The following is a 27,413-nucleotide window of genomic DNA, read 5'->3' on the forward strand; positions in this document are numbered from 1 at the left end:
GCCACACCTGGAATATGCCATTCATCCAAGGCTCTAAGTTGAGTTTTAGCAGCAGTCTGATCAGAAGGGGACTTGGAAAGTTATGATGTTTTGGGGAGAAGCACCATTAAATGGTACTTCTGTAATGGAGATAGCATCATTCTACAGTCAGATCATGCCCCATATAATGAGGTAATTCCCTTATGCAGAAATGGCTGAGAGCTTCTTCCTTGAACTTGTCTCCAACATCTTTTAATACATTATTTTCTGTTTTAACTAGGCAGAGTGGATTCTGCTTTCCGTAACTAACACTCCCTAATAGAGTGCTTGACACCAGGATGGTGGCAAGCCATAGACTCAACAAAATGAGCATCTGAGATTGCCTCTCTTACCTAGTTAAACTGGAAGGCAACAGTGATCCTTTATTTACATTGGGAGACAGCATCTAGTAGTCCATATTACATACAGTAGCAATGTAGGTACCACCTGTGGTCACCCAGAATGAAGGGGAAGGCTTCAGAAGACAGAGTGGGTACTGAGCTAGCCACTGTGGTGAGATAAGAAACAGAAAGCCGTCTGGGTGCAGTGGCTCAAGTCTGTAATCCCAGCATTTTGGGAGGCAGATCACAAGGTCAGGAGTTTGAGACCAGCCTGGCCAACATGGTGAAACCCCATCTCTACTAAAAGTAAAAAAATTAGCCAGGTATGGTGGCTTACACCTGTAATCCCAGCTACTCAGGAGGCTGAGGCAGCAGAATCACTTGAACCCAAGAGGCGGAGGTTGTGGTGAGCTGAGATCATGCCACTGCATTCCAGCCTGGGTGACAGAGTGAGACTCTATTTCAAAAAAAAAGAGAGAAAAAACGAAAGTAAGAGCCTAGGGAGTTGGGCTGGCTGTGCTCAAACTACACAGAATGTTTAAATAAAGAAACAACATGATCAGGAATTTTTCTTCTTCTTTTTTTTTTTTTTTTGAGACGGAGTTTCGCCCTTGTTACCCAGGCTGGAGTGCAATGGCGCGATCTCGGCTCACCGCAACCTCCGCCTCCTGGGTTCAGGCAATTCTCCTGCCTCGGCCTCCAGAGTAGCTGGGATTACAGGCACGCGCCACCATGCTCAGCTAATTTTTTGCACCATTAGTAGAGACGGGGTTTCACCATGGTGACCAGGATGGTCTCGATCTCTTGACCTCGTGATCCACCCGCCTCAGCCTCCCAAAGTGCTGGGATTACAGGCTTGAGCCACCGCGCTCGGCTTTTTCTTCTTTTTAAAAAATAGCTTCAGGCCAGGTGCGGTGGCTCACACCTGTAATCCCAGCACTTTGGGAGGCCGAGGCAGGCATATCACTTGAGGTCAGGAGTTTGAGACCAGCCTGGCCATCATGGTAAAATCCCCATCTTTACTAAAAATACAGAATTAGCCAGGCATGGTGGCGCATGCCTGTAATCCCAGCTACGTGGTAGGCTGAGGCAGGAGAATCGCTTGAAGCCAGGAGGCAGAGGTTGTAGTGAGCTGAGATCACACCATTGCACTCCAGCATGGGCAACATCAGTGAAACTCCATCTAAAATAATAATAATAATAATAAAGTAAATAGCTTCATTTGAGACACAACTGACATACAATAAAATGCATACATTTGAAGTGTACAATTTGATAACTTTTGATATTTTCACACATACACCCCTATGAAATCATTACCACAATGAGGATAATGACTATCTATTACCCCCCAAATTCCATGTGTCCCTTTGCAATTAAGCCCTTCTGTTCTTTCTTGCCCCCTGCCATTCCCAGGGAACCACCGATCTGCTTTTATCCCTACAGAATAAGTTTGCATTTTTTAGAATTTTTAATAAATAGAATAATACAGTGTGTACTCCTTTTGTGTCTGGCTTTTTCTACTCAGGATAATTATAACTGAGAGCCATACATGTTGTTATTTATCAGTAGCTCATCTCTTCTTACTGCTGAGTATTATTCCATTACATGAATACACCACAACTTGTTTTTCTGTTCACTTGTGGACAGACATCTGGGTTATTTCTAGTTACAAATAAAGCTGCCATAAACATTAGCATATAGGTCTTTTTGTGGACATATGTTCACTTGCTTTCATTTTTCTTGGCTAGCAGTGAAATAATGGATTTTATTATATGTATGCTTCGCTTTTTAAGAAACTGTCAAACTGTTCTCCAAGTGATTATACCATTTTGCATTCCCACCAGCAGTGCATGAGAGTTTCCAGTTGCTTCATAACCTGTCCAACACTTGGTATGGCCACTCTTTAAGTTTAGTTATTCTAATAGGTGTGTAGCGGTATCTCACTGTGATTTCAATTCGCTTTCCCCTAATGACTAATAAGTTAGCATCCTTTCATGTCCTTAGATATTATACATATATCCTCACCCATTTTGAGTGAAGTAGTTATTTAAATCTTTTGCCTATTTTTATTGGGTTGTTTTCTCATTAATGACTTTAGAACATTCTCTAGAGATTTTGCATATAAACAGAGACAAGGTCTTGCTCGGTTGACCAGGCTGCAGTGCAGTGGCACAATCTCAGCTCACTGCAGTCTCCGCCTCCCGGGTTCAAGCAATTCTCCCACCTCAGCTGGGATTACTGGGATGCGCCACTATGCCCAGCTAATTTTTGCATTTTTAGTAGAGATGGAGTTTCACCATCTTGGCCAGGCCGGTCTGGAACTCCTGACCTCAGTTGATCCATGCACCTTGGTCTCCCAAAGTGCTGGGATTATAGGTGTGAGCCTGTAGGCTGGAGTGCACTGGCCCAATCATAGGTCACTGCAGCTTGACCTCCCATGCTCTTTCCACCTTAGCCTCTTGAACAGCTGGGACTACAGTTGTGCACCACTGTGCCTAGCTAATTTTTAAATTTTTTTTGTAGAGATGGGGATCTTGCTACATTGCCTGGCTGGTCTTCAACTCCTGGACTCAAGTGATCCTCCTGCCTTGGCCTCCTAAAACACTGGGATTACACATATGAAAGCCCAAGCCTGGCCAGTTTTAAGTTAATTTTGTTGGTGTTGCTGTTTTGAGATGGAGTCTCATTCTGTTGCCCAGGCTGGGGTGCAGTGGCACGATCTTTGCTCACTGCAACTTACACCTCCTGTGTTCAAGCGATTCTCCTGCCTCAACCTCCTGAGTAGCTGGAATTACAGGCACTTGCCACCATGCCTGGCTAATTTTTGTATTTCTAGTACAGATGGAGTTTCACTATGTTGGCCAAGCTGGTCTCAAATTCCTGACCTCAGGTAATCTGCCTGCCTCGCCTCCTAAAGTTCTGGGATTACAGGTATGAGCCACACTGCACCTGGCCCAATTTTAAGTCAATTTCTTATGTGTATGGTGTGAAGCAAGAGTCAGCACATTTTTCTTAAAGGGCCAGACAGTAAAGATTTTAGTCTTTGTGGGACATCTGATCTCTGAGCAAAAGCAGGCTGAGCCAATAAATAAATGAGTGTGACAGTGTTTCAATAAAACTTTATTTACAAAAATAGGCAGTGGGCTGTATTTGGCCCAATGGCCAGTTTGCTCACCTTTAAATCTCCAAACTCCGCTAAGCTTCCCTAGGCAACAGAAGCAGCCCCACCCATCCCAATCTGTTGAGTCCGGTTCTGCCTTGCTTAATGATTCTTAGTGCAATAACTTGGCAGGAGAATGCCAATTTTTCTCATGCCCCAAACTCTACTCTTCCTTATTGCTTTCAGACCTATAAGCAGAGACATAGTCTCAAGTGCCCTAAAGGACCAAGTTTACAACCTGACTCAGAAGAGCTGTGTACATGCCAGAATCTCATGTTCTCAGGTGGACCAAGTGAACTGTAATGCCATCCCACTTCATCCTCTCTGCCTGCTTTGGGCTGATGAAAGAAGGCGAGAAGTTTAGGTGGAATGCAGCCCCCAAGGCTGTGAGATCTTGATCAAGTCACTCCCCTTCTCTCTGTCTCTGCATCCCTATATGTGAACAAGAAAAGTGTTTCTCCTAACACTCTCAGCATCTCAAGTGTTGTTGAGTGAAGAATAAGACAACACATTTCTTACCCACCTGGTTTGCTCTCTACCAGACAGTTCTAAAGCTGCTTTCTCCTTGAGCAGTTTTTAAAGACTGCTTGCTTGTTTTGTTTCCAAAAGCATGATACAAATGCAAGGTACTGTTACCGTTCTCTCTTTTTAAGTAAATTCTAGAAAGCCCAGCCACAGGATTTCACAATCTGTCACCGTCCCTCGGTGCCCCAGCCTGTTGCCAAGGAGAGAGATTATCTGGGTTTGGGGAAGGTCAGCCAGCCCCAGCACGATCTCTAACACAGCCTGGTTTGCCATCCTCAATCACAGATTCAGAGTCAGCCACACAGAGACTGGGCAGGACCACTCCAAGGCAAGAGCTGCCACTGAGGGAGAAAGGACACTGGGCACCACTCAAGCTCCCCCAGGCCACTCTAATCACTACCCATGCCTGCAGGAGGACGCAGCTCTTCAGTCTGCAGGGCAGGCAGGCTGTAGTCTGTCAGAATCCTGAAAGAGAGTATGTCTTTGAGAACAGAGACCTCATCTGCATGGCCCTGGGGGCCCTGCTTTGAACACAGCAGAGATGAAAGAGCAGATCTCCCGGACTACTAGCAGAGCTGGTACACATAGGGCCCAGACATAAAAATATTTATCACAGCCATCCATAAATGTATGCAAGAGCTTGAGACCTGGAGATGTACCTCAGTCCATGCTCATAAATGAACACCCAATTTATTAAGTGCAATCTTATTAATTTGCTATTATTAAGAATGCCTCCCATTTTATGTAAGGGTGAGTAATTTGAAAAGGACCATCACATTATTGTTCTATTTCTTATGACAAGTCATGCAGGCCCACCTTAAAGGTAAAAAAGAAAAAAAAAAAAAAGAGAGAGACTTAAACTAGGATATTCCCTCCATACTTGTGAAGCAAGGTTATTGAAGTATTGCTTTTCTTGATCCCACTTTTTTCCCTCTGTTTTTTTTTTTAAAGCTTTACTGTGATAGAATTTACATACCATAACTTTCTAGTATGTAATTCATTTTTAGTATATTTACAGAGTCATCGACACTCTGTACTATATCATTATCATCTTAAAACTCTTCACCAACCTGTGGTACTCATTAGCAATGATTCCCCATTTCCCTCCCCCAGGCCCTACACTCAGGTCATCACTGATCTACTTTCTATGGATTTGCCCCTTTTAGACATTTCACATAAACAAGATCATATAGTATGTGCACTTTCGTGACTAGTGGTCCAACTCCTATGCATACTTTAAGACCCCTTCTCACCCCCACCACCTCCATTCTCCAAAGACTGACCTTCCTTCCTTCCTTCTTTCTTCCCTCCCTCCCTCCCTCCCTCCCTCTCTCTCTCTCTCCCTTTCTCCCTCCCTTTCTGTCTTCCTCCCCTCCTTCCTTTCCTTCTTTTCCTTCCTTTCTTTTTTTGAGACAGGATCTCACTCTATTGCCTAAGGCTGGAGTGCAGCAGTACGATCATGGCTCTAGGGTCCAGTTCCCCAGATGGCTCACTGCAGCCTTGACCTCCTCAGGCTCAGGAGATCCTCCCACCTCAGTCCCCCAAGTAGCTGGGACCACAGGTGTGCACCACCACACCCAGCTAATTATTATTTTTTGAGATAGAGTCGTCTTACTCTGCCGCCCAGGATGGAGTGCAGTAGTACGATCTCGGCTCACTGCAACCTCTGCCTCCTAGGCTCAAGCGATCCTCCTGCTTCAGTACCCCCTGAATAGCTGGGACTATAGGCGCTCACCACCACATCTGGCTAATTTTTGTATTTTTTACAGAGACAGGGTTTTGCCATGTTAGCTAGGCTGGTCTCGAACGTCTGGACTCAAGCGATCCGCCCACCCTTCCTCTCCAAATGCTGGGATTACAGGCATGAGCCACCACACCCAGCCTCCCCAAAGACTTCTTGCTCATTCCAACCTATAGAAATATTTTTCTCCTATGAGTTTACTCCCTCTTGTCTGGAGTGTTCACGAAGGCCTTGGCAAAGGCTGCGCAGCCCATCTCTGCGGCTGCGGTGCTGTCAGTTCTCTAGCTCTTTCTGTGAATTCCTCACCTCTGACTTCCTGGGGGTGGATCTTGCTGACATACCTCACAGGCTCCCCCCACTCAGCTGTGCCCAGTATAGTTTTCTGCTTCAAATGGGTAATCAGTTTATGTATGCTGAAAGAATAAATGACTCACGGGGATCTTCCCAGACTTTTAGTAAAAAAAAGGATTCAGGGGAAAGTTGCAAGAAGGGAAGCAAAATCAAGAACAGGAACAAAGATCAAATGTAGAATGTGGGCATCCAAGTCCAAAGGGTTGGCAGCTACCAATCAGGTGCAGTCCTTGTGATGTGACTACAGGGACATCAAAAGCCCCTGGGCCACAAAGGGTCTCCCACCTACCTCCAGGAGCAATTGAAATAATATATTAGTCACTCCTTGCACTGGAAGCCTTAACCGCCTCCATTAAAATGCAAATGTCAACACCTGGGAGAGTGGCAGATCATGCTATTATCAGCCATTTCCACCTCAGCTCCAATCTGAGCTCTGTGAATATTTCCTGTTCCCTGAGGCCCAGAGGTTTAGACATGAGGATGGGGTTTGGAAAAATCTAGGGTCCAGTTCCCCAGATGGCTAACTGCAAACGTATCATCCTTGATTTCCAAGCCAAAGAAGCCAGAGGTCAAGAGTAAGAGGGCTGACGTTCAGAGCTCATGGTGGGGTCCCAGCTGCAGTGGAGGAGGGTGGCTCCCAATGCTGGGTCCCACCCCCCATGGATGACAAGCCCACAGATACCCAAGATCCTGTGAGCTGCTCTCTGACTTAGGGAAAATAAACAGTTAGTTCCCTGTGGGAAAGGTAAGTCATCTATCTAGTTTGGAGCATGGCACTTATTCTCAAAATGGAAACATCCAGGGGAGGTTGGACGCACTTTCTACCTGATTGTCAGAATGAGATGATCTTTAAGATCCCTTTCAGTCTCAAGATAGCCTTGGTTTCACAGTTTCTTTTTTTTTTTTTTTGAGACAGAGTTTCGCTCTTGTTACCCAAGCTGGAGTGCAAGGGCGCGATCTCGGCTCACTGCAACCTCCGCCTCCTGGGTTCAGGCAATTCTCCTGCCTCAGCCTCCTGAGTAGCTGGGATTACAGGCACGTGCCACCATGCCCAGCTGATTTTTTGTATTTTTAGTAGAGACGGGATTTCACCATGTTGACCAGGATGGTCTCAATCTCTTGTGAGCTTGACCTCGTGATCCACCTGCCTCGGCCTCCCAAAGTGCTGGGATTACAGGCTTGAGCCACCGCGCCCGGCTTCACAGTTTCTTAATCTTTTTGAACAACTCACAACACAGGGCTCTCCTGGACAAAACTGTGCAGGGGGCAAAGTTCAGTTTTGACCCCCAGTTCCCAACTGGCTTTCATTTTTGCTCTCCTCCTTCTAGCTCCCAGGCACCCAGGCACTCAGCCCCTCTTTTACCCAGTATCTCCCATTCTATGGTTTCCTTTGACCCAGAAAATGCTCTCTGGTCCCAAGGACTCTTCTCTCCTTCTTAACTCATCCCTATTCCTAAATAGCAAGCATTCATTCTCCTAGTGCCCACAACCTTGCCCAGGCAGTAGTAGGTGCTGATTAAACTCACTGATGCCGACTTGCCAATGACTGATGTCCTGCCACAAATCCCTGAACCTCCCAGGGGTATCTGCATTCATTTTTCCAACCATCTTATTGGGATATAGCTTACATGTCATAACACTCACCTAGTTAAGGTGTGCAATTCAGTGCTTTTTAGTATACAGTCGACCCTTGAACAATGCAGGGGTTAGGGGCACCAACCCCAGCATGGTAAAAAATCCACTTATAAACTTTTGACTCTCCCCAAACTTAGCCAATGGTTGCCTGGAAGCCTTACAGATAACATGCATGTCAATTAACACATATTTGATAAGTTATATGTGTTATCTACCATGTTCTTATAATAAAGAGGGAAAAAAAATGTTAAGGGAGCTGGCCATGGTGGCTCACGCCTTTAATCCCAGCACTTTGGGAGGCTGAGGCAGGTGGATCACTTTAAGTCAGGAGTTCAAGACCTGGCCACCATGGTGAAACACTGTCTCTACTAAAAATATAAAAATTAGCTGGGCACGGTGGCACACATCTGTAATCCCAGCTACTCAGAAGGCTGAGGCATGCGAATCGCTTGTACTTGGGAGGCAGAGGTTGCAATGAGCTGAGATCTCTGCTGCATTCCAGCCTGGGCAACAGAGTAAGACTCCGTCTCAAGGAAAGAAAGAAAGAAAATCATAAGAGAAAATTTATTTACTACTCATTAAGTGGAAGTGTATAAAGGTCTTCATTCTTGTTGTCTCCATATTGAGCAGGCTGAGGAGGAGAAACTGGTCTTGCTGTCTCAGGAGTGGCAGAGGCAGAAGAAAATCCAGGTATAAGTAGACCTTCGCAGTTCAAACCCATGTTGTTCAAAGGTCAACTGTATTTACAAAGTTGTACGATCAGCACCATAACTAATCTTAGAACATTTTCATCACCCCCCAAATAAATCTTATATACCCATTAGTGGTCACTTCCCATTCTTCTCCTTCCCCAGGCCTAGGCAACCTCTAATCTGTCTCTCATTTTTCTGCATTGATTTTGAATCAATTTAGCAAATGAGTGTTATCCCAAAGCATGACTATCCAATAGTGGAGTTCTAAGCAGTGTGGGGGAGTTATTTTTATGTAGGGGAGTATTATTGCTACCCACTTCTGAAAGTATTTCTGATTATTCTAAAATATTAATATGTGAATATTCTAATTTCTGAAATAGAAATATTCTTATAAAAAGCAGCCTGTGGGAGTGAAGAATTAAGTCCTAAAGGGTAACTGAAGCACGAGGGGGAAGATGGCTGGCAGGCAACAGGGGTGTATCTGCAGGTCTCCCAAAGGGCCTGCTGTGCTCTGGGGTCTGTCATCCCCTTACCTCCAGCAAACTAAGCACTCATTTAAGAGAGAGACCAGAGATGGTACTTAGGTCAGCATTCTCTCTGATGACAACATCCTTCTTTCTTTCTTTCTTTTTTTTGGATATGGGCTTTTCCTCTCTTGCCCAAGCTTGAGTGCAGTGGTGTGATCACAGCTCACCACAGTCTAGAACTCATGAACTCAAGGTATCCTCCCACCTCAGTCTCCTAAGTAACTGGTACCACAGGCGTGTGCCACCATGCCTGGCTAATTTTTGTGTTTTATTTATTTATTTATTTATTTGTAGAGATAGGGTCTTGTCACCTTGCCCAAGCTGGTCTGGAACTCTTGGGAGCAAGTGATCCACCCACCTCAGCATCCCAAAGTGCTGAAATTACAGGTGTGAGCCACTGTGCCCGGCCGCATCCTTTCCTTTTGATACCAAGTGCACATCTTAGAGTTTGTCTTAAAAACCTCTGCTTTTCATTCCTGTGACCCCCAGCTTTTCTTGGTTTCTTCTGATTGTGAAGACTCCTTCTTTACCTAGGGTTTGGCCCCCTGGGGTTTCCTTCTCAGCCCTCCACAGGCCTCTTCCAGCCAATGGCATATTCCCATCACAAGGTCATTTTTGGGCCCAATCTACATCTGTTCTGGAATAGTTTCCTGACTGGCCTCCCACACCCTTGGATCTTTTTTTTCCCCCGCTCCAGTGACAGAGTCTCACTTTGTCACCCAGGCTGGAGTACAGTGGCATGATCATAGCTTGCTGCAGCCTGGAACTTCTGGGCTCAAGCAATACTCCCACTCAGCTTCCCGAGTAGCTGGTTTTACAGAGGCACACCACCACGCCTGGCAATTTAAAATGTTTTTGTAGAGATGGGGGTCTCACTATTATCAGCTATGGTGCCAAGGCTGGTCTTGAATTCCTGGCCTCAAGCGATCCTCCCACACTGGATTTCCAAAGTGCTGGGATTACTGGGAGCTTGCTTCTTAAATGTAGTAACATCATTGCCAGAGATTCCCTCTTAAAAGAGAACAAACCAGGACACTTCTGTCCCTAAATTCAGGGGTTATTTGTCTTTCAACTGAAGCCCAACCTCCTCTGCACGTGTTCCAGAGTTCAACTCACCTGTCCATCTTCACCCACTGTCATAAGTCCTTCTCCCCTACATACACCTGAGACTCCATCCTGCTCACCATTCCTCAGATGTACCAAGTGTTCATCCAGCAACTATTGGGCACCTCCTAAGTGCCAGACACCAGGCTGAACACTGGGCACAGAATAAGATCCCAACTCTACCCCCAAGGCATTCAGTAGACTGTGGAGACAGTTCTGTAAACAAGTCAAGATGATACAAGGTGACAGGTGCTATAATAGATATAAGCAAGGTGTGCTGGGGGCAGAGGAGGAGGGAGTCCCTATTAGCATGGGGGAGGGGTGGAGGGAAGGGAGGGGCATTAGGGAGAGCTTCCCTCAGGTGCTGAGTTTGATTTGTGGAGGAAAAAGGGTTACCTCTGCAGAGGCATAAAGAGCAGTTCATGGGGCTGGGTGAGAGGAAGGTGGTAAACAGTGACAGTGGCAGGTAGGAACAGGCTGTTTTGTGGACATGATTTCAGTGGGAGTGAGATCAGATGGGGACAAGGCAGAGGACAGATTTGAGGGCAAGGAGGGAGAGTTGGCAATTATCCAGGCAAGGAGGGGGATGATCTCGATGAAGATTATGGTAAGAGAATGTGGAAGAAGAGACAGATTTGGAAAGACAAGGGCAGAGGAGAGACTACCACTCTTAAAATCAGGGAGTTTGGGGAAGGTAATTCCACCAGCAGCAGGCAAAGGGAGGGAGGAGCAAACTACTTGGGAGATGACCTTCTTTTCAGAAACAGTGAATCTGGGAGCTGCTGGGTCCCAAAGAGCATCCATGGGGAGCTTTCTGGTAGACAGAAGGAAGCTTGGAACTGGGAAGGGAGGCAAGGGCTGAAGATACAGAGTTCAGAAATATCTTAAAGAAAAAAACAGGCTTATCCTTGGACTCAGCAATTGTACTTGTAGGAATTTCTCCTAAGGCTATTTGTGAATATTTATTTATTTATTTATTTATTTATGAATGAATGAATGAGATGGTGTTCTATGTTGCCTAGTTTGGCCTTGAACTCCTGGGCTCGAGATCCTCTTCCTCAGCCTCCTGAGTAGCTGAGACGACCAATGTGAGCTACTGTGCCCAGCTTGTGTGTAAATTTATCTACAAAAATGCTGTTTATAACAGTAAAGGAGTGGAAACTTTTTATAAACTGCTATGACAGTGAAAAATGCCTAACAGTGGGGATTGGTTAAATAAATTATACCATACCCATGCAACATAATTCTATTTGGACAGTAAAATGGATATTGCAGATGAATCCTTATTGACATAAAAAAAAATCACCCACGATATTTTTTGAAGTAGAAAATGGTAGACTCTAAAACTAACTGTAGAGTGAAAGATCCAGTTATCATTTAAGAAAAAAATTAGGAGAGTAATACTGGTTCTTTCTAGGTGAGATGATTGTGTTTTCTTTCTTTTTAATTTTTTCCCACATCAGTCATATATGGCTTTTGTTGTAAGATGATTATTTTTTAAACACTGAATAAAGTAAAGAGGAATGACTTAGGGATAGCTCTGGGAATGAGAAGATGAGAGGATCAAGGGTGGAACCTTGATCAATAGCCTTGATACCTCTGGCCATGTTGCCCCCACCTGTGCAGTTGCCTATGTCCTGAGTGTGCCACTCACGTCATATCAGCCACATTACTACGTGGTAGAATACAAGGAGCAGACTGCTACAACTGTGAGCTTCAGGCAAACTTTTTCTTTCTTTCTGAGACAGAGTCTCATTCAGGCTGGATTGCAACGGTGTGATCTTGGCTCAGTGCAACCTCCACCTTCTGGATTCAAGTGATTCTCCTGCCTCAGCCTCCTGAGTAGGATTACAGGCTCCTGCCACCATGCCCAGCTAATTTGTGTATTTTTAGTAGAGACAGGGTTTCATCATGTTGGCCAGGATGGTCATGAGTTCCTGACCTCAGGTGATCCACCTGCCTCAACCTCCCAAAGTGCTAGGGTTACAGGTGTGAGCCACCACACCCAGCTGGACGAACTTTTTGATTTCCTAAATCTCAGTTTTCTCATCTTTATAGTGGGTAGAACCTTCCTCAGAATGGTTATCTGACAATAAAATGTTTACAGACATTCGGTAGTTGCTTAGTAAATATTAGTCCACTCTCCCTTTCTTAGGCCTCCTTCCTTGGCAAACCCAGGTTTGACCTCCGGGCCTCTGTTTGGCCCTCACAGTGGGAAGTGATGCCCTCCTCTCTGAATGCCCGAGGTGCTGTTTGGACTTCTGTTGAACCCCAGACTTTGCTCTGACCTAGAGATAGTGGCTAGCTCCTCTCCATCCCTGACTTGTTCTTGGTCTAGTCGAGAGTTTGGTCGTTTCTCCATCCTGGTAGCAACTAGCACTGTGCTTAGTACATTGAGGGTTCTCTACAATTTTTATTGACGAAATGTATGTTGCTTTTTACAACTTGGCTAATAGTGGAATACTCAAAGGCTAGATTACTCAAGGGTTAGTTTATTCTGACCTGTTGGAATTTTTCTCCTCCCAATTTGTAACCTTGGCAAGATTTATCTTCCAGTCTGCAAAGATGACCAGCAGAGTGAGAGAGAGAGAGAAGGAAGCTCACTTAGACCTCTAGGCTCCCTGTCAGAAGCTCTGGGGAGAGGGCTGGAGGATGAAGAAGGGGAAAGTAAAAGCTGTTTACCCCCAGGCTGGATAGGGGTGTGGTCTCCCACCCCTCCGGGGTTAGGTTGTCAGAACCTCCAGCAGGACTGCTTAGGGGCAAAGGGAGCTGGGTAGATACATCATTCTACAGGCCTAGGACCTTTTTGCCTGGCAGTCGAATCCTTCTCTCCATTCCTGCCTCTTAAGGCTGGCGATGTGTATCTAGCCATTTTCCCCTTCCCCTGCTTTCCCACAGCGGTCGCGCCAGCTTGCTCAGGTGCTCAGCCTTCCTGCTAACACCTTGTTAGGTTACGGAGGCAGCCCGGCGCTGACGAAGGACCTTTGGGTGCCAAGTTAGGAGACCTGTGTGACCTATGGCAAGCTGAATAAGCTCCCGGGGCCTCAGTTTTTGCATCTATAAGCTGGGAATAGCTACACGGTCTCTGTCCTCTGTCTCATCTTAGGGTTACTGACGGGAACCAAGTGAAATTTATCAGACTTTGTGAACAGGCAAAGAGCGCTTTATAAAAGCCAGGTGTTTCCAGTGCTGACTGTGAGGCTTTCTCCTGGTAGCTACCCACCAAAGCCTCCCTGTCCGCCCCGCCCTGGCTGCATCGGCCTCACCCACTGCATCACCATCTCTTCCATCACTGTCTTCCTGCCTCTCAGAGGTCCTGTCTCTGCATCTCCCCCGTCCATTTCCGGGTCTGGCTCTCGGGACCCTGCGACCCCTCCAGGGACTCTGGTCTCCCTCTCCTTGCGGCAGGCGCTGCCCAGACGACCCCCACCCGGTGCGCCCTCCTTTGGCACAGCCGCCGGGCCGGAGAATCGCCCAATAAGAGCGCCGGACTGAAGTCTGACAGCTCCAGAAGCGGCCAATCGAGCCGGGCCAGGGAAGGGGGGCTCAGCGCTGGGGCTGAAGTTGGGTTGAATAGGGGGAGGGGGATTAAAGGGGGATACAAAAGAGGGAGCTAGGACTCGGGGCTCCGGAGCCCCAGCCGGGGGCGGGGGAAGACCGCGCTCCACCCAGGTCTGGTGACAGGACCGCAGGCTGGATGCGGCTCCTAGCGCCAGGGAGGGAGGGGCGCAGCGAGAATTTTAGGTGAGGAAGGGGAGCTGGGGTGCCCGCGGCCAGGCCTGAGGATGCCCACGGGGCGCCGTGGCTGTGGCCGCGGCCAGGCTGGGGGCGGAGGCGGCCTCTAGCCGATGTGAGCCGAGGCCCGGGCGGCGCGGGGGGCGGGGAGGCAGCGGGAGGAGGGGATGCGGAGGGCTCTCAGGCGGCGGCGAGCGGGCGACAAGGGAGGAGCGGCGCGAGCGGCCGGAGCGGCGCAGGGCCCGAAGCGTGCATGGCGCGCCCTGAGCCGGGCTCCCGCGGGCCCCCACGGAGCGCCTCCTGGGCGTCCCGGCTCTCAGACGGGCCCCTCTGGGTCGGTTGCTTCTGAGCCCCGGCCCTCGATCTCTGGATGCCTTACTCCCCGGGAGAAGCCTGTCTGCGTTGGGGCAGAACGGCTGCAGCGCTGCGCCGGATTCCGCCCTCCGCCTAGTCTTTCCGCGCCGGCCGCGGTGGGCCGGCAGCCGGCGGCGAGGAGCTCGGGGCTTGCGGAGCAGGCGCGACAGCTCTCCCGGCCGGCGGGTCCCGGCCGGCCCCGCTCCGTTTGCTGGAAAGGGGCAGGCAAGAGGGGAAGGGCCGCACCGCAGGAGCCGGTCCGGGACCCGGACCCCGCCCCCTGCGCGGACGCGCCGAGGGCTCGGGTCGGCTTTCACCCGGGCTGCGCTTCCACTCTCGCCGCGGGAGGTGGGGGATGCGGGCAACGGCCCCCCCGGGCTCCAGGACCCTCCCCGCCGGGGCTCCGGAGCTGTTGCTCCGCCCGCCGCCCCCTCCCCCGTCCTCTCCACCTCCCATCCCACCTCCCCACCCCTCGTAAGAAAATAATGCTGGCTGGCGCCTGCACCTCCCAGTCGCTCCCAGTCCGCTGCGAGGAAAGGGCACCTGCTGTGTCTCCTTGCCGGGACCCCCGCCGAGCCGCCCTCGCCGCCGCTGAGCCCCGAGAACAGCCGGGCTCCGCTTAGGCGGAATCTTGGAGCGCCGCGCCCGTGCACGCCGGCCCGGGGAGGCGCCGCCCGCAAGGACACCTCTCCGTTCCCCCTCGTCCGCAACTCCGGCCCTCGTCGAGCTCGACGCGAGCCAGGAGCCCGGACGTCTCTCCGCGCGCGACGCAGCAGCAGCCCGACCAGTCCCCGCTGCCCCAGCTCGGAGGCAACTCCAACTCGGACCTGGGACTTCCGACGCGGATCCTCAGCTACTTCTCACCTCGGGCAGCGCCCTCCTCCTCCGCTCAGGACGGGGGTGCCAAGATGTCCCGCAGCGGCTCAGGGCCCCGGGCCGCCCCCGACGTGTGACCCTAGCCTGGTCCCCCTGCTCGGCGGGCCGCCCTCCCCTTGGAGACCCCCGGCCCGGCTTCCGGGGGAGGAGGAAGGAGACGACGAGGCCGACGGGGGGATGTCCGGCTCCAAAAGCGTGAGCCCCCCGGGCTACGCAGCGCAGAAGACTGCGGCGGCAGCGCCCCGGGGAGGCCCCGAACACCGCTCAGCGTGGGGCGAGGCCGATTCCCGCGCCAATGGCTACCCCCACGTCCCCGGGGGTTCGGCCCGCGGCTCCACCAAGAAACCCGGGGGGGCGGTGACCCCGCAGCAGCAGCAGCAGCAGCGCCTGGCCAGCCGCTGGCGCAGCGACGACGACGACCCTCCGCTGAGCGGCGACGACCCCCTGGCCGGGGGCTTCGGTTTCAGCTTCCGCTCCAAGTCCGCCTGGCAGGAGCGCGGCGGGGACGACTGCGGTCGCGGCAGCCGCCGGCAACGGCGGGGCGCGGCCGGCGGGGGCAGCACCCGGGCGCCCCCTGCGGGCGGCGGCGGCGGCTCGGCTGCGGCGGCGGCCGCGGCGGGCGGGACGGAGGTGCGCCCCCGTTCGGTGGAGGTGGGCCTGGAGGAGCGGCGGGGCAAGGGCCGCGCGGCCGGCGAAGTGGAGGCCGGCGCCGTCGAGGGCGGCGAGGGGTCCGGGGATGGCGGCAGCTCGGCGGATTCGGGCTCCGGTGCGGGGCCCGGCGCGGTGCTGTCCCTGGGCGCCTGCTGCCTGGCGTTGCTGCAGATATTCCGCTCCAAGAAGTTCCCGTCGGACAAGCTGGAGCGGCTGTACCAGCGCTACTTCTTCCGCCTGAACCAGAGCAGCCTCACCATGCTGATGGCCGTGTTGGTGCTCGTGTGCCTGGTCATGTTGGCCTTCCACGCGGCGCGGCCCCCGCTCCAGCTGCCCTACCTGGCGGTGCTGGCGGCCGCGGTGGGCGTGATCCTCATCATGGCTGTGCTCTGCAACCGTGCCGCCTTCCACCAGGACCACATGGGCCTGGCCTGCTATGCGCTCATCGCCGTGGTGCTGGCCGTCCAAGTGGTGGGCCTGCTGCTGCCGCAGCCGCGCAGCGCCTCCGAGGGCATCTGGTGGACCGTGTTCTTCATCTACACCATCTACACGCTGCTGCCCGTGCGCATGCGGGCGGCGGTGCTCAGCGGGGTGCTCCTGTCCGCCCTCCACCTGGCCATCGCCCTGCGCACCAACGCCCAGGACCAGTTTCTGCTTAAACAGGTAGGGGCCCACTTGGCCACCAGGGCCGGATTGCGGGGCAGGCAGGCCTCTGCTTGACTCCAAAGAAAGGGATCCCACCCTTACCCTTTAGAATGGTGAAAAGAGCCAGAAAGACAGGGCTTGGCCATGTCGACTGTCTGGGAGCTTTGCACCCTCCCCTGAGCCCCAGCAGCTTCGTTTACAAAAAGAGTCCTCTTGTGTCGTTTGCAATGTTTCTTGCCCCTTAGATAACGTACACTGAACTGTAGCCATCACTGTGGGAATGCAGTGAGGAAGGAAGGTTTTGGAGGAGAAAATTATATGGCGTGGTCTCCATCTCTTCCTGAGCTCTGTTCCTGTGTACAAAAGGTCCCTAACAAAACTGGCTGGACCCTCTAGCCTCCATCCCCTCCTAAGCACCACTGCTGCTTTGTTAATCCAGCTCTGGATAGAAGGCTGGGGAGGGGACACCCTGCACCCCTTGCTCAGTGCTAAGGAGGAGATAGCAGGAACCTGCCACCTGTCTGAGGCTGGGGATTTGGGGGCTGGGTATAGCCCTTAACTTGCAAGAGGACTAGCAAGTTTGTTTCAGTTAGCAAAGTGCCCAAAACCAAAAAGCTGCCTTTAGCTAAAGTGGGAAGGAGCCTCTGAGATGTGTGTGGTGGCAATTCCTCTTCTGGCCTTAGTAGAAAGCTGGTGTTGAACATCATGACCCCTTCACATGGGTGCTCCTGGTCATTGCTTGTGGTGGGGACATTTTATCCCTGCTGGGATTTGAACTATAGGTTCAGGAAGAAATACAAGTTTTGCCTGGTTAACAGGTGACTCTCTTAAAGGCTTCCGGGAGAGGGGTATGTTGGCAATCCTGACCTCAGGGTGAGAGGAGCCCCCTGATGTCCACACCATCTCCCTTTAGTGTCCTGTGGTCTGGTTTCGTGGTCCTCATCCGTGATGGCTTCTGAACCTGCTTGTTTGCATGGTGCTCCACTGTGAGAGTCAACTGGGCCCTTGCTACAGGCAAGTCTCTTCACCTTGGACCCCAGTACACACATCCCCCAAGTGGTGTCTGCTGCATCTAATAGAACCTATTAAGGGTATTCCATTATTGTTGCCTTCCTCCCTCTCCCCTCTTCTAGTACCTTCCCTTAGACTTTTATCCTCTTGAGTACCGCATCTTTCTTGAGTTGTTCTCCTGTGTTCCCTGGACACAGTATTCTCCCATAGGAAATGGCATTAGTATGCATTTCAGGGCTCTGGGCTCTAGCTGAACCCGCAAGGTGCTCTGTGACTGGGAGGGAGGGGACATGCAAGCTCTCTAGGCCTTCACTGCCTTTTCTAGAGAATGAGAGGATTGTTTATGCCCTTTCCACTTCTAACGTCCTCTGCCCCAAGCCATACCGCCCCTACAGGGAGCCTTCTCCTTCCAGCCACACTGGCCTCTTGGTCTTCTGCGTGATTAACAGTAGAGTCATAGCCACAGAGTGGAGCACTTACCAGTGTCCACTGGTTTTGCTGTCTGTCCAATGTAACCTCCTTGAAGGCACAAATCCCAAGGTATACGTGTTTTTCCTTCTCCACTCTCTCTTCCTTGACTAGCACAGTGCAGAATACTTCGTAGGGCTTTAATAACTGCTTGCCAATATAGTTGGGGTCCAATGAGTGGAGTAGGTGGGGATGTTGATGCTAAGTTAAAAGTTTTTTCTGATCTGGGATCAGAAGAAAAAAAATCTTTAGAGACCAGCTTTGAACTCGAGAGAGAAACCTTTTGACAGGTGGTGGCATAAAAGTTACTACCATTGTTAGTGCTTATAAAAGCCCCAACTCTTTTGACCTGAGGACTTGTGCTTTTAGATGGTCGTTGTATCCTTGGGAACTGCTCCTGACTTGGGTGGATTGTAGCTTTTCTGCAGAGGAAGGGGCATGTCATCCATATGGAGATTTTCAGGATAGTTCAGGGTATTTTGTGAAACAGACTTGGGACACAAGGTCTGATTACAGATGTAGGTATGACTTCTCCTGAGGGAGGTTGAAGTCAGATCCCAGGAAAGGGGTGCTGAAACTGGGGTGCCCCTATTCCATCTTAGCATGAAAATACCATTGCAGCAACAGAGAGTGTCTGTCTGACTGACTTCCCCTTCTGGTTCCTTAGGCAAATCCCTCTTCCTTCTCTCCCCACCCTCACTAGCTCCCACCCCACTCTTCTTTTACCCATTGTGGTCTTTAGACCTTTGCAAGGCTGTGGGATTTTGGGTGGATTTACACTTACTTTATATGATCTGTCCTGAGTGGTGCAGAACTTGTTATGAATGGTTCAAGACAAGGGAATGCAAACATTTCCTCTATTTGGCTTCAGAGAAAACGGTATCTTTTTTGTTTGTACTTGATTTACCGTTTTGATTATGCTCCATATAAAATTTGTCTTTCTTGAGCAAACCCTGCCGGCTGATGGGGGAATGCTAGTGGGGCAGTCTAGCATTAACCTCTGCTTCAGGTTACCCCAGAGCAGCAGACATGTGAAGTGGTTTGGATTAGATGCCTTGTTCTCTTCTCTGAGGAAGACACATGTCCAGGGAAACGGGGTGGCAGTGAGCAGTTCCTGTGTTGGGGCTTTGGGAATTCTCCCCTCAGTGGCTTGGGCACATAGTAGGCCCTCAGTAAACTGGACTGGCATTTCTTTACTGCTCCTCTTGCAAAGCTGGACCCCCTCTCCCTTAGCTGAGGTTGTCAACATCATTATCTGACCTGTGTATTTTATTCTTCTTCAGATTCTCTCTTATGTGTGGGGCTCTGCCCTTGGCTCCCACTAGGAGAAATTTGGTTTCTTAACCGGAGGCTCCTGATGGTTTTGACTCAAGGGAGGAACAGGACACAAAGTGCCACAGCCCCTCTTAGTGGGATGGTGCTTCTTCCCTTCTCTGTCCCTGTGGCTCTGTCCCTAGTGTTTGTCATCCTTCCCCTCGGCTCCTTCTCTCTCTCTGCCTGCTCCTTTCCTCTCTGACTTCCTTTCTCTTCCCTTTCCCTCTGGTCCCTGTTACTGTCTGCCCACCCCACCTCTCTGCTGCCTTCCTGCAGGCTCTGCGTTCCCCTCTCTCCCTCCCTGTTCAAGGCCTCTCAGCCTCTTCTGTGCTCTTGTCTCACTGTCGTCTCCTGTCTCCTCACTGGGGTATAGTAGGAGCGTCACACGGTTGTTTTTTTTCTCCCCCTTTGCCTGTTAGAAGTCCCTCTGCTCTTCCCATACCATAAATAACACTGGAGCATCTGCCAAACACATTCCTCACTTGTGTTAATAGGCTGCAATGATGCCGGAGCCTGTTGCCATGGCAACCTCATTTTTGTTTGACTGTATCCCACTCTGCTACATAAAGCTTCTGCACGCACTCACACAAAAACAAGCATGCTCACACAACTATTACATATGCTTAGCTATTAACGATTATTTTGGAGAAGGCATCTTTGTGCTCTGTGTGGGCAGGGTGGTCATTTGCACTTCAGGAGATGAGTAGCTCTACCGTCCGGTCCGGTGTGACTCTAGATGATAATAGATGGAAGAGCTCTTTGAAAAGTGGAGAGTCCTGTTCAAATATGTGGTATTATTACACATCCACGTTCAACCTTCCTGACGTGGTTTCTAGGGAGAAGATTCTGACCCTGCATGGGTTCCCGTGAGCTTGGGGGAGCTGCTAGCGGTTTTCCCTGCAGTGTAGGACAACCCATCTTCCACCCCACCCTGTCTTTCTCCAGGTTCTTACACCCTTCCTCCTACCCCTTTCAGAGAAGCTCAGTGATTTCCTGCATTTCTTCTTTTGTGCCTGTTTGAAACTACAACTGTCACCAGTTGTTCTAGTGATCAGAAAGGCACAGGCGCTGTGTGGGTGAAATTCTGTGACTGTGAGCACATGTGTCTGTAGCGAGGAGGCAAGGGAATGGTGGGGGTGGGGATGTGGACTGAGAAGCAAGGCTGTGGCTGCCCAGGGGTATGTGCGTGTGTGTGTGTGTGTGTGTGTGTGTGTGTGTGTGTGAGAGAGAGAGAGAGAGAGAGAGAGAGAGAGCGCATGTGCGCATCTGTCTATCTGGCACAAGGCTGACCCAGGTGGTAGACATGGCCTTGGGAAGCCTTTGTGTTAACTTTGAAGGGAGATCATGGCAGCCCTTTCCTGTTTATTCTTGGCTGGTAGTTGGCTTCCCCTGGCCGTTTGCTTTTTTGGTCCTGGGCCTTGATGGTTCTTGACCTCTGGCTCCCTAGGGAAGTACCTGGGGCTCTTCTGATCCATGGAGTCCCTTTCTTCTCTTTCAAGGAGCTTTCCTGATACCCACCTGCTCAGCAGCACAGTGAGCCCTGCTGAAGAGCTGCCACCTTGTTCTGGAACTTGGCCCAGATGCCTCTCTGGTGGGTCACTCTGGCTGCCCCATGTGAGATGCTGGGTGGTGTGGAAGAAGACACACTGTCACCCACAGGCCCAGGAATTGTCTGCCACCAGTTACTTCCCCTGTCACCTGCATTTCTGGATAGAAGACATTTGGTTGTGGTGAACTTAACCAGCAAGCTTAACCCCAGCACAGCAGCAGGCTGGGGTTGGGGGTTGGCTTTGGGTTTGGAGTGGAGGAGGGTCTGCTTATCTTGCTTCAAGGCTGACTGTATTTGCTGATCATATTTGCTGATTGTTTTTTAGATTGCCTCTTTCTCTAGAAGTTAGGAGGGGGTTTTTGAGGGGAGCAGATGTGGAGGGGAGCAGAAGTGGCTGGGGTGGGGTCATCTTCTAGATTCCTAAGGTGTCTTGATCTCTGGGGGAGGGCTTCAGGAATGGCGGAGTCTCAGCGGAGGAGCAGACTGCCCAGCTGCTGCATTTGCAGGAATGTTCACTGTTAAGAATTCAGTCTAAGTGTTTGTCTGCAGCAGGAGCATGAGGACTGTGTGCTGTGGAGCACAGAACAGTGCGCTCATGTTTGTCTGTAAAGAGGACATGGATGATGCCTTAAACCCTGTCACAACCCTGCAGAGAGTTTCAAAATCAGTGTAGAAAGCTTGGATAGGAACTCTCCTGTGCATTCAAGCTCTGGCCACGAGTCCCCCTCATGGGGCAGGGAGAGGGGTGCACCTGGAGCACGCACAGGGTGGTGGCCCCTGCTTGGCCCAGGCCTCCTCTCCCCTGAGAGGTGTGAATGGAACTGCCACCTTGGTCCTCACCAAACAGGGACCCGAGGAGGGAGTCTCCCTTGATGGTGCAGCCTCTTGCTGGGTGCCTTCCTGTCCATGGTTGCCTGCTTGCTACTTCAGTTAACTTTATCTTGTGGTGGGTGCAGTCTGCAGTCATGTGTTTCCCAGGAGCGTAGCCTGTTCTGGGAATGAAAAGTTTGCTCTGGGTGCTTCAACATGATGGTGCTCGTAAATCCTTTGGGTACAGTTATGTAAGTGAGGCCCTAGCATCCTTCTCTCATCCATGCTTATCAGATGAGGGTAGCTGGCTCATGGAAGGCAGGATCAGCATTCATTCTGCTCCCAAATACAAAATTGGAAAGCCCTGCCTTTTTTTTTTTTTTTTTTTTTTTTTTCCTCCTTAAGGCAATATCCAAATGTAGGACAGGGAAGATTTCTCTTTACAGCATTGTGAAGAAAATCTGGGGGTTTCTAGTTAGTGGACAGTGAGCATAACGTAAGCCTGCATTTTGGAGTGGCTATTAGAAAATGCCCATAGAATCTTGGTTAGGTTTACAGTCTTATCCAGTTCATCAGAGGATTGAGGCCTGGTCTGAAATACGATGGCCTCTGATTCTAGAATTCAAAGGAGAATGATTAGTTTTGTAAGGGGACTCATTTGAGAGAATGGAGGATATTTATCTGGGAGAAGAGCATGTCGTATCAGATAAGAAAACCTAATGTGAAGGGCAAGGTGTTATTGCTGGGATCCCTGTTTTCAGACATTAGAAGAGGAACTAAATTATTTTCTGCTGCTCCCAAGGGTAGGCTTGTGGCAAATGGGTGGAAGTAGTAGACAGGTCTCAGTTATAGGTAGGTGATACCTTTCTAGCCATTGGGGTTGCAGCAGCCAATCCAGGTGCCTCTTGGGGTAGCCAGCTCTCTGTCAGTGGAGGTATTCAAGTGGAGACTGGACGGCTACCTCCTAGACTTGTTACTAAGGAAATTGACTGCTTGGTGGAAGTTTGGATGCATCACTGACTGCATCATTGATGGTTAACTTTGGCTTATCAAAATCACCTGGGAAGTTTTTGAAAAATCCAGATTCTCAGGCCCCACTGGGAAGGTACAACTTCCAAAGGTCTGGGGCGGGGCCTGGGAATGGATCTCTGTTTAAAACAGCTTGGAGCTGATTGTCAAGGCTCCCCAGGTGATTTTGATGATCAGCTCTTAAGTCTGGCATCATTGGCCAAGATGAGTGCTCCAGTTACACCTAAGCCTGGAATTCTTTGGGTGTCTTGCAACAGTGTGGCAAGACCTTGTAAAGTCCACCAAGGTGTCCTGTTATCATGCCCATCTCAGCCCCTGTTTAAAGGAAGCACAATCAGTGCTTACCTGCAGACTTGTTGGGAGGCATCCAGGTCGGGCTGGTGAGTGTATACTAACTTACAGAAGCAGATCTGGAAGGCGATTGGGTCATGGTGGTGGTAAAACACGATGAGAGGGATGCTCAGCCCTGGACTACTCTCTTGTTCCTTGCCCCAGTCCTTTTTCAGGCAAGACAATCTGTAGCTCACCTTTTGAGGGGGAGGTTAGTAGAAATAGGCCTACGTTTGACTTGTGCTTTATTCATTCGTCTGGTTAGTGGATATGAAAGCCACTGACATCCCAGAGCCGGAAGGGATGGTATAGAGTGTGGAGAATGAGGAAGTCAGGGGGTGGAGGAACAAGACGGGGACGAGATAGGGAGGAATTCTGAGGTGGTGGGAAGGAAGGGGAGTGTGCCTTAAAGAAAGGAAGAGGAGATTGGAACTGTGAGTATGGGGAGGGGAAGGACTTGGAAGTGGGGGCAGGGCTGTTCTCTGGAAACAATGAGATATGGTCACAAGAGAAAGCGGAGGGTAGACAAACAAGCACAAGGAGACAGTAGAGGCTTTATTCCTTAGGCCAGCCTCATGTGTTAGTGTGAAACTGTAATAGGCCCCCTCTCCCTGCCCATTACCTCTTGCTGTGGTCAGGTTATGAGCTGCTGCATCTGGGCTTGAGGCTTCCTGACCTCACACTTTCACGGCCCCCTCTTCCTTCCCCTTCAGGGCTCCCTGGGCTTTATCACAGAACTCACTGAGGTCCCACTTGGCTTTGGAAGGGGTTCTGAGGGACCCAGTGCCTTTCCTCCATTAGGGCTCAGCACACAGTAGGTGCTCAGTGAGGATTTGAATGAACAAGCGAGTGAATGAATGGGTGGTGGGGTGGGTGGACGTCTGCACGCAGACTCTAGGCTCTGCCGAAGTGCTAGACCAACACCTCCACAGAAGGAAGCGACGCAGCTCGGCTTGGAAGCCTATTTTGGTGGGTTGTAATCCTAAACTCTGAGCAGGGCTTCCAAAATCCCTCCTGCTGCAATTTAAAATGTGTGCCTTCTTAGAAACAGAGAGCTGTTGCCTGGCACTGCTGATACTATATCACTTCACAGATTTGAAAACCATCATTAAGTCGTTCTTTCAGCCTTCTCCCTAATTGTTCGGATAACAATCATTTATTAGGTGCTTACCATGTCCTAGGCACTGTGCTAGGCCATAGGGTTGCCAAGATGATGGGTTGTAGCTCTCAGTACCGCCTTCAGCTCAGGCTCTTCCACTAAGTGTGCCCTTGGAGGGCTGTTCATAGATGTCTCACATACAGTAGTCCCTCCTTATCTGAGGGGGATATAGCCTAAGACCCCCAGTGGATGCCTGAAATCATGGATAGTACCAAACCCTATATGCACTATGTTTTTTCTGTGTATCTATACTTATGATAGAGTTTAATTTATAAATTAGTCACAGTAAGAGATTAACAATAATAATACAGCAGAACAGTTTTGATGATATACCGTCCACAGTTTCGCAGATAGAAGATTTGTTCTTACCGTACGTAGATCTTAGCAACTGCAGCATATGATTTTTTTATTTCCTTATTAAGTTGAGAACTTTTACATTTTTCCTTAAAGAAAGCACTTTAGGGGCTGGGCACAGTGCCTCATGCCTGTAATCTCAGCCCTTGGGGGGCCTGAGGTGGGAGGATTGCTTGAATCTGGGAGTTTGAGACCAGCCTGGGCAACCTAGTGAGACCCCTGCTCTGCAAAAAATTTTTTAAAAAGGTTAGTCAGGTGTGGCGGCACACACCTATAATCCTGGCTACCTGGAGGCTGAGGTGGAAGGATCATTTGAGCCTTGGAGGTCAAGGCTGCAGGGAGCTGTGATCATGCCACTGTATTCCCTCCTGGGTGGCAAAGTAAGAGACCCTGTCTCAAAATAAATAAATAAATAAAAAACAAAGAAAGTGCTTTAGAGCTTCTGTCTGGCATATTTGAACTGCCAGTATCACTACGCTTGTATTCTGAGGACATTATTAAGTAAAACAAGGGTTCCTTAAGCACTGCAGCACTGTAAGAGTTGATCTGATAACTAAGCCAGCTACGGCGGGTGAGTAGCATGTTGAGCGTGGATCTGCTGGACAAAGGGATATTCATATCCTGGGCAGGGCCAAGCAGAACAGGGAGATTTCATCATGCTACTCAGAATGGTGTACAGTTTGAAAGTTAGGAATTACTTATTTTTGGAATTTTCCATTGAATATTTTCAGACCATGGTTGACCGTGGGTAACTGAAACCATGAAAGGCAAAACTGAGGTTAGAGGGGGACTGTTTTACACAGATACTGCCTGTGTCAAATAAATTTAGGAAATATTGGGTTAAAGAATTCTTAGGCATTAAAGCTTTTAATATGTAATAGGTATAAGAATTTTCCAAGAGGGGGATATGGCATGAAGCCTTTTTCAGACACATTTGATTCCAGCAGCATTTTCCGAAGGAACCTATTGTAGGGAGGGCATTAGTGTTTGTTAGGACGCACTTTTTCAGGGGCTGGGAGGAGCCTTGAAGTTTCTCAACATCTCGCCCCTGGCCTCTGGGCCAGGCCGACCCGAAGGCATCTAGATGGGGGCATTTGGTGGCTTTCCTCCCTCAGGAAGATTACTTAGACTGCACCGGCCTGCGGCCTGCTGCCTGCTTTCAAGTCTCAGTCTCCATCTGGGTCAGAAATCCTTTATAACATAAATTGAGGGGGCTGGCAGGGACTAAGGGAATGCCTCCTTTATCTTGCCTCAGTTTCTTTTAGGAATTTTGTGCTGTCATTAGACTTAGTAACACATAGGGCTTCTGCACAATGACCCTTGGTGGACTTGGGGTCCCTTGAATGTCTTTCTGGAACTTTTGCTTCAGGCATTGAGTGCATGGCTGCCCATGGTGAAGTAGTGAGGGACCCGTCCAGATCAGCTTTTTCCAAATGTTTCTTTCCCATCCCCACGCTCCAAAAGGAGGAAGCTCATTAAGCATATTGAGGATAACCAATAGCCATATCGAGTCTTTACTGCAAACCTGGCACTGAGCTCATCCCTTCCATGTATGACCTCATCTAATCTTCATGTCACCCTTACGAGGAAGACATTTTTTATCCTCTTTTTTTTTATTTTACACCACTCCAAAAGCTGGGTTAAGAGAAGGTAAGTAACTCCCCCAAGGTCACACAGCAAGCCTGTGACAGATGGTTCAGCACCCTGCCCCTATCCCCTGGGCATGTACCTTTTACTCATGCCAGCCAGACTTCCAGCTTCTAGAACCTGAGGGTTTTCTCTGGCCTTCAACCTTGGGGCCTGCTGATAGGGTCAGTCAGAAGTGCCAGGGAGTTACCCACCAAGAGCAGCTGTCGACCAGTGGGTGTTGGGCAGTAGTAGACAGATGTCCTAGCTCGTTTGACCTCGGGGTTGGGGGATTCTCATTCTAAGGCTGGCATTCTGCATGGTCTCCCAGAGCTCTCTAGAAGAAGGGTTAATCTCTCGTGGCTCACAGTAGTTATAGGCTTGATAACACACTCTTCTTTTTAGGGGCTTTTTTCCCTTCTTTTCTCATTTCTCCACTCCTCTACTCTCCTTCTGTTTCCCAGGGTCACCTCTGAGAAAAGTTACTTGTACTCAAATCCTTGTCTCAGCTTTTTCTAGGGGAATCCGACCAGAAAGTGGAGAATCTTGCATTCTAACCCAAGTCTGACTTGAACACCATGGAGGCAGGGAGGCTGCTTTCTAAGGACAAAATGCATGAGGTGCAGACCTCCATAGCTAACTTGGAGCCCTGGTCCTGCCTTGGGCCCCTTTCTTCCGTTTGATAGCAGGTGCTTATCAACAGCTGATTGATTGCTGGACTTGAGAAATTATATGAAATTTAAAATACAGTTTTTACTTTATTTTTAATTTTTTAACTTAATTGTATTATTATTATTATTATTTGAGATAGAGTCTCGCTGTGTTAACCAGATTGAAGTGCAGTGGCATGATTTCAGCTCATTGCAACCTCCACCTCCTGGGTTCAAGTGATTCTCCTGCTTCAGTTTCCCAAGTAGCTGGGACTACAGGCATGCACCACGATGGCCAGCTAATTTTTGTATTTTTAGTAGAGACGGGATTTTGACATGTTGGCCAGGCTGGTCTCAAACTCCTGACCTCAGGTGATCTGCCTGCCTCAGCCTCCCAAAATGCTGGGATTACAGGTGTGAGCCACCACACCTGGCCAAAAGACAGTTTTTTAAAAGACATACTACTTTTTTTGAATTTTTACTTTGAGACAGGGTCTTACTCTGTTGCACAGGCTGCAGTACAGTGGTGTGATCTTGGCTCACTGCAACCTCTGCTTCTGGGGCTCAAGTAATCCTCCCACCTCAGCCTCCCGAGTAGCAGGGACTACAGGCATGCAACGCCATGCCCAACTATTTTTTGTAATTTTTTTTTTTAATAAAAATGGGATCTTGTCAGCTTGCCCAGTCTTGTCTTGAACTCATGGGCTCAAGCAATCCGCCTGTCTTGGGCTCCCAAAGTGCTGAGATTGCAGGCA

At 49.7% G+C, this 27,413-nt stretch overlaps 1 protein-coding gene across 1 annotated transcript in view; it reads left to right on the forward strand.

The window, feature by feature from the left end:
* Positions 1 to 14,645: 14,645 nt before the first annotated feature.
* The window catches only part of ADCY5 (adenylate cyclase 5), a 160,561-nt gene continuing 147,793 nt past the window's right edge, over positions 14,646 to 27,413 (forward strand). Inside the window, exon 1 of the mRNA XM_003941664.4 lies at positions 14,646 to 16,376. Within this exon, the coding sequence (XP_003941713.3) occupies positions 15,240 to 16,376 (1,137 nt within the window). The 5' untranslated portion in view covers positions 14,646 to 15,239. The remainder of the gene's footprint in view (positions 16,377 to 27,413) is intronic.

The sequence above is a fragment of the Saimiri boliviensis genome, chromosome 8 (assembly GCF_048565385.1).
Source record: "Saimiri boliviensis isolate mSaiBol1 chromosome 8, mSaiBol1.pri, whole genome shotgun sequence".
In the NCBI taxonomy this organism is placed as follows: Eukaryota; Metazoa; Chordata; class Mammalia; order Primates; family Cebidae; genus Saimiri; species Saimiri boliviensis.